The 7,500-nt window shown below is 43.4% G+C and overlaps 1 protein-coding gene across 2 annotated transcripts in view; it reads right to left on the bottom strand.

Annotated features, from left to right (window-relative positions):
* Positions 1–7,500, bottom strand: part of kcnh6a (potassium voltage-gated channel, subfamily H (eag-related), member 6a) — a 38,385-nt gene that overhangs the window by 21,764 nt on the left and 9,121 nt on the right. For both annotated transcript variants that reach the window (XM_060893110.1, XM_060893111.1), the window contains exons 3-6: positions 5,608–5,757; positions 4,466–4,569; positions 4,092–4,335; positions 2,293–2,498 (exon numbers count right to left, since the gene is read on the bottom strand). In XM_060893110.1, coding sequence (XP_060749093.1) covers positions 2,293–2,498; positions 4,092–4,335; positions 4,466–4,569; positions 5,608–5,757 — 704 coding nt within the window. The remainder of the gene's footprint in view (positions 1–2,292; positions 2,499–4,091; positions 4,336–4,465; positions 4,570–5,607; positions 5,758–7,500) is intronic.

Here is a 7,500-nt window from a genome sequence, read left to right as displayed (position 1 = left end):
ATTAGCTTCTGTGTACCCCATGATCCAGTCTGATCCACCAATTAGCTTCTGTGTACCCCATGATCCAGTCTGATCCACCAATTAGCTTCTGTGTACCCCATGATCCAGTCTGATCCACCAATTAGCTTCTGTGTACCCCATGATCCAGTCTGATCCACCAATTAGCTTCTGTGTACCCCATGATCCAGTCTGATCCACCAATTAGCAACAGTTCAACCTTTCATCCATTCACCAAATCTATCTACCCCATTGTCCATTCACAAAATTCACTAACCACCTTATCTTTCCCCCAGTTACCCCAATTATCAATTCATCAATGCACAATTTTACCAATCATCCTTACACCAATCTACCAGTTACCCCATCAAACATTCACCAGTCCACTCACTGCCCATAATCTATTAAACAATCTACTACTTACTCCAATTTCCATTCACACATCCAACCATTACATCATCCTAAATTCCACCAGTTACTCCATGGCCTATTCACATATTCCATCAAACACTCACATGCACAAATCTGCCATTTACTCCATTATCTATTCATTAATCCACAAAAAAAACACCATATGTTCAAAATTCCACTACTTTTTTATCATCTATTCACCAACACACTAATTACCCCATCACTCATTCACCTATACACCATTTGCCCATCATCCATTTACAAATCAGCCAATTACTCCATCATCCATTCACCAATGCACCAGTTACTCCATCATGAATTCACCAATACACCATTTACTCCATCATCCATTCATCAATACACCAGTTACTCCATCATCCATTCACCAATACACCAGTTACTCCATCATCAATTCACCAATACACCAGTTACTCCATCATCCATTCACTAATACACCAGTTACTCCATCATCCATTCACCAATACACCAGTTACTCCATCATCCAATCAGCATTTCATTCCATCATCCATCCATAACACTACTTTATCAGCCATTCATCCACCACATCATTACATTTTTCATTTACTCCATGACTCATTCAATCCATCACACATTTCCCAAATCACAACGTCCTTCTAAAGAGATGAAATATCGCATCATGATACTTCATTTCAGGCATTATCAGAATCTCAAAAACAGTGAAAGTTCTAAATATGTGTAGAAGATGGAGGTGTGGTTTAGCGTGGGTCTGCATTAGGACGGAGGTGTTCGGGGACGAGCCGGAGGAGTAATTACTAAGGAGACACACCTGAGACCTGTTGTGTCATGTATATGTTTATGTAATCGCTCTTTCCCTGTCCCACAGAAGCCAAGTCAAAGCCAATCAGAATGAAGTCAAAAGATTTAATGTTATTTGTTTTGCAAATAACTGTCTGACTTACAGACCATGTTTCCGAGTGCATGTGTAGAAAGCTTGCGTGCTCTTTGCTGCTTGGTACGTTTACTGAAAACATAATCGAGTAGGTTTAAATCTTTACGGCTGTAATCTGAAAAATCACATAGATGACAACAAGAATATGAGTGCCTGAGAATATCCACAGTAACATTGTTAAATATACTGCAATATTGATGCCATATCACTCATTTAGTCAATCCATTTCCCTACACATACATATACAGTATATATATATATCGTCGCTGTCGGGCAGAAAATGTCCAAATTTGGTCAATTTCATATTTTTTCACATATCGATGCTATTGGTCAGTCCCCACGTGGGTCTGTTATTTTTACAAGTTTTTAACCAATCTAAAGTCTTGAAAATAGCTTGAGCACAAATCTCATAACTCCATTGGACACTTCAACTGTCCACCTCTTCCTCACTCCGCGGGAGAGCTTCGCGGCATATTTCTCCTCAAGAAGAGTCGCAACGAATCAACACGTCTTCTGAGGTAAATGTCTTCAAAACACTGGGCTCAAAGAAAAAAAAATCTTGACCCCCGCTAGTTCTGGTGCTCGTCTGAGGACAGGAATTTATCGCAAGACAATCCACTGCAACGCGGACTAAACCCTGTGCACTGCAGATAAGGTACGGCGTTTTTTTAATTTCCTGAAAAATAACGGTTTTGGAGATACGAGGATTCCACCTGACAGCGACTATATATATTCCCTCACTGACCCATTAACTCATTCATCCAATCTAATTACAAGCAGCTACACACCGCTAGCTATACAACGATGACCAACCAGGGAGAGTGAAGACTAACATGTGCTTCCTCCACTGCCACTGTGATTAACATGAGCGAGAGTATAGCATGTGACTTCTACAGTAGCTATAGTGTTGTGGGAATCGACAGTGCGAGTGTGTGAGTGTGTGTGTGTGTTACCTGCGTGACCTGTGTGACCTTCTCGGAGACGTTCTGCGTGCGGTCTTTAATCTTGCTCAGGGCAATGATTTCGATCTCTGTGGGTGACGGCGGTCTGACCCGCTCCGCCCCGAACGACAGGGTGACTTGAGGGATCCGACCGACAGCACGATGCCGCATCAGATCCGAATCCGACGTGGAGTTAACGTTGTTAGGCTTCAAGGCGTCTGTGGGTGAATATCAAATCAGAAACATTGACTGGTATATCTCATATAAAAGAACTCTTAAAATATCCTAATTTTATATCACTCTCACTCATCTTCTACCGCTTATCCGAACTACCTCGGGTCACGGGGAGCCTGTGCCTATCTCAGGAGTCATCGGGCATCAAGGCAGGATACACCCTGGACAGAGTGCCAACCCATCACAGGGCACACACACACACTCTCATTCACTCACGCAATCACACAGTATGGCAATTTCCCAGAGATGACAATCAACCTACCATGCATGTCTTTGGACCGGGGGAGGAAACCGGAGTACCCGGAGGAAACCCCCGAGGCACGGGGAAAATATGCAAACTCCACACACACAAGACGGAGGCGGGAATCGAACCCCCAACCCTGGAGGTGTGAGGCGAACGTGATAACCACTAAGCCACCGTGCCCCCAATTTGGTATCAGTCAAAGATAAAATAATGTTTGTCTGAGATACTGTGAGATGTTGTCTGGACTATAACAGCAAAAATAAACGACCTACATTATGCACATGGTGTGTCATGAAAACTTCAAGCATTGCACTATAATGTTTTTGCCATTTCACCCACCACCACTTCTGACACACTTAAACAGACCTGCTGTTTTTTTTTGTTTCTGTGGAAACAGGGTTATTCTCAGGACTTTTGCGTTCGGTATAGCAAACACCGCACGAGCAGGAACATATGGTACGCTGATAAATAATTCGATCCGATGCAAATTTATTTGAGACATATGCTTGAAATATACTGAGATGTGCCAACCCAATTCCACTGTCCTTCTCTTACAGAGATAAACAGATGTCAGGTGCTGGAACACACACACACACACACACACACACACACACACAATGTTCAGCAGTCTTGATTATGATGTCTAGAGCTAATCATTGGCATACAAAAGGTCCTGATTGCATCACATGTCCTGTAAGCCTTACTGCTCCTTATTGTTCATTATGGAGCAGAAACACGGTTGCTATGTGTCTAACCTACGCTATGAACAATCGCTCAAAAAGCATAACCTTAAATGATTGCACTGTACGCTGCACGGACGCCCGGTGCTTTTCCTGATTACTTTGCATCATTTCCGGTACGTGGCGCTGCTGGAAAAAACGATCGGTGCTTCTCTGTGGTGATGAGATTTCCATTGTTCTCGTTGGCTCCTGTGATGTAGTGACGATCAAACAGCCTCTGATCTGGTGAGAAACCCCTAATCAGCCTTAATGAATGCCTTTCATCCCAAACTGCTTTGTAAAGCTGCAGGAGTCTGGAAGGTCAACGCTACATCCAGCTTCTTCGTTCTATGCTGCTTCATAGCTCCAGAGTTTGGATCCTGAGTTTGAGTTTGTGTTGATTCTCTTGGTTCATTACACCTAAAAAAAAAATGCCACTGGACAGACTGGTGGCACTAAACTGACTGTAGTTATGAGTGAGTGTGTGTGTGTGTGTGTGTGTGTGTGTGTGTGTGGACTGGCATGATGTCCCTTCCTCACACCCAGTGTTTTCAGGATTTGCTCTCTCACACACACACACACACACACACGCACCCACACACAATACAACTGACCGCTGCACTGGTCCCTAATGGCGTCGATGTCGTGCAGTGAGGAAGCGCGCCGCAGGCTGTGTACACTCTCTCGGGAGTGTGTGCGCGTGTGTGTGTGTGGAGCCTGGGCGCCGCTGGGCTCCAGGCTGGAGGAAGGCGAGGTGAAAGAGTGTTCCTGATGGATCAGAGCCTGAGTCTCACACTGCAGGGAGCTCTCTTTACACGGCACATGCAAACCCTTCAGAGACACGTCCATACCGGGCGGCTACAGAGGAAAGAGAGAGAGACAGAGAGAGACAGAGAGAGAGAGATTTACTGAAATGTGTGTAGATTGCAAAAAAAATGAGTATTTCTTACGTATCTTATTGACGGATGTGCGTTAGAATTTAACAAACCTGCAGATACTCCACCACGACTCCTTCAAACTGGTCTTTGGGATAAGAAGGTTGCCGTGTGACTCGTAACGACGGCATTCTCAGCTTCAGTCTACGTTTCTGAGCTGGAAAACAGACACGGCACATCATGCCAGTTAAACGTGACGTGACATACGGCTAAGTACGGTGACCCATACTCAGAATTGTGGGAGGGGTTCGGTGCCTTGCTCAAGGGCGCCTCAATCGTGGCCGGCCCGAGACTCGAACCCACAACCTTAGGGTTAGGAGTCAGACTCTCTAACCGTTAGGCCACGACTTCCCCTTAAACATAACCTTATATAACCGTACATAACTTTAACCTTATACTGTATATGTAAACCCCGTTACAGTTTTGTAAATTCACTTTATTTAAGCCAATAAAGAGTTTCGCTCATTTAAATAAAACCATCTGATTGGATGCAGTGCAGCGTCCCAGAGCTAAAAGATGTCTTATTTGATGTCTGGCTTGTGTGTGTGTGTGTGTGTGTGTGTGTGTGTGTGTTCGTGTGTGTGCGTGCATAAGGTACATTGAAGTATGTAAATATCATTGAAATAGTAGTCAAATTATTTTATTATAATCATGAATGGTGGTGAAGGAGAAACTGGACATGCCCAGAGAGAGGGCGAGAGGGAGAGAGAGAGGGAGAGAGAGAGAGAGAGAGAGAGAGAGAGAGAGAGAGAAAGAGGGAGAGAGGGAGAGAGAGAGAGAGAGAGAGAGAGAGAGAGAGAGAAAGAGAGAGAGAGAAAGGGGGGGGGAGATGGACCTCTTTGGAGTTTATAGATTCTTGTGATCATGACCATACTATTTTTATTTTGATAACCACGGTATCACACACACACACACACACACAGAGACACACACACACACACACAAATATTGCCATGGTAACATATTGGTAACTACATGTTATTGGTAACATGGTAACTATATCGGGAATCATTCAGAATTCAAACTGTAATTAATTCTTCAGTAAAAATCAAAATGTTGAAGCTGTGAAACGCAAAGCTCCTTAAAGCCTTATGTAGGAAAAAGGGGAGGGGATGAAGCTTACTTATAACCCACAAGTGTTACCCATGCAAGAACAAACATGTACACACACAGACACACACACACACACACACACCTGAGCGTATCCAGCCCTGAGTGACTCGCTGCCTGAAGCCCATTTTTAACGCTGGCTCAAGCAGCTCCTCAAAGTTCAGGATGAACATGATGACCACACCTTCCTCGTTCTTCACAGGAATCACGTCTATTAAACACGGCCGACACGTCCCTGAGAGAGAGAGAGAGAGAGAGAGAGAGAGAGAGAGATTATTAAAATAAGTACTATTCGATTCATTTTCTATTAGATTTTAGGAACTTACATTTACAGCATTTAGCAGACACACTAATCCGCAGACACACTAATCCGCAGACACACTAATCCAGAGCGACTATTTTTATCTCATTTTTTATACAACTGAGCAATTGAGGGTTAAGTGTTAGGGTTAAGGGGCCCAGCAGTGGGAAACATAGGAGTCGAACTCACAGCCTTCCGATTGGTAGCCCAACACCGTAACCACTCTTCTAACACATCTCTTGCACGGTGGACGCACCACGTAATCGAAGCCTAATAATAAACATGTTACTAAAAGTGTATAACCGTAGATTTCTAAACCTAACATTTAGGGACAAAGTCTCTGTTTTGAGTGCTATAAAGTATTCAGTGATTCTTTTTAGGGCTTTACATTTTCCAGGCTCACCATAACATGACAAGTTGAATCAAGTGAGAGAAAGAAAAGAGCTGGAGAAGGAATGTTTAAGGCTGAAGCACTATACATGACGACTATCCTGTCTTGTGGAGGTTCCACAACGTTAGTTCATCGATTCAAATGATTTCAAGTACAATATTCAACGATAAGGAATAAAACCCTTCAGGAAGTGGTGTTAGAAGAGTAACGGGTAACTTCCGCTGGAACTATATTCGCTCATCTACGACACTCTCTTGCGTCTTCCGTGTTGTGCGGTAGCCACGACTCTGATAAAGTCTTTAAACCACAGAAAGCTGCACACTGCGCATGCTGAGGAACATCTGCTTCACACACAACTGCTAACACCGAAGGTTTATGTGATGCTTTGCCGCCAGGTTTCACACAGATCACAAGCACATGATCTTCAGTGAAAGACGGAGTGTAAAAACTTCCTTGCAGTTTTCTAACCATGTTTCATCACCACTGTTTTAAGTCATCAAGACAAGATGCAGTGAGAAACTTATTAGGGCTCATCATCATTCTAAACCCTGCTTTTCCCCGAAAGAGGAAGCTTCTGAAACTCTACTCTAAAGTTATTACAGTGTTAACTCCACATCACGGTGTTAAAGTTGGGGTCTCCGTTGTTTGAAAGCCAATGTTGACATAAAATCACCAAAACAAACACGCCCCTAACCCAGATGGGTCCCACCCCTGCATTGATAGCTCCGCCCACACATACATACGTAACCCAGGCAACTAATGGAAAGAAATGTGTCTTTATCATAGCTGAAGGGAAGAACAATACGATTGCAGATAAACAAACAAGCAAAAATGACACACAAGCATAATCATGTAAAGGACAAAGGCATATATTAGTTCTGTGTAACAAAACAAAACCAACGTTACTCACCTATCGAGAAGGAAAAAAGCGCCTCGGCGTCTTAAGTAAAGTTGGTCACATATTCACAGATTGGAGTTTCCCGAGTCAATAACTCCTGAGCTAAACATTGTTACTACACAAAACACGGTTGTAGCTGCGTCTCTACATTACTACGATAGAAAACAGGTGTTATTTGTGTAGTAACAGCGTTTAGCTCAGGAGTTATTGACTCAGGAAACTCCAATCTGTGAATATGTGACCAACTTCCTGCTCCTTCAGTTCTCTCCAGCGCTGGAAAGCTGATCCTATATTAACACGGGTCCTACATCTTACCTTATCGTAAGTCTTTATTCTCTTTCTTTCTTTGTTTTTATCCTCCATGTCCACGTTAAAACCGCTTTCTGCT

The sequence above is a fragment of the Tachysurus vachellii genome, chromosome 18 (assembly GCF_030014155.1).
Source record: "Tachysurus vachellii isolate PV-2020 chromosome 18, HZAU_Pvac_v1, whole genome shotgun sequence".
In the NCBI taxonomy this organism is placed as follows: domain Eukaryota; kingdom Metazoa; phylum Chordata; class Actinopteri; order Siluriformes; family Bagridae; genus Tachysurus; species Tachysurus vachellii.
The sequence above is the reverse complement of the archived record's forward strand: the minus strand, read 5'-3'. Positions and strand labels throughout refer to the sequence as shown.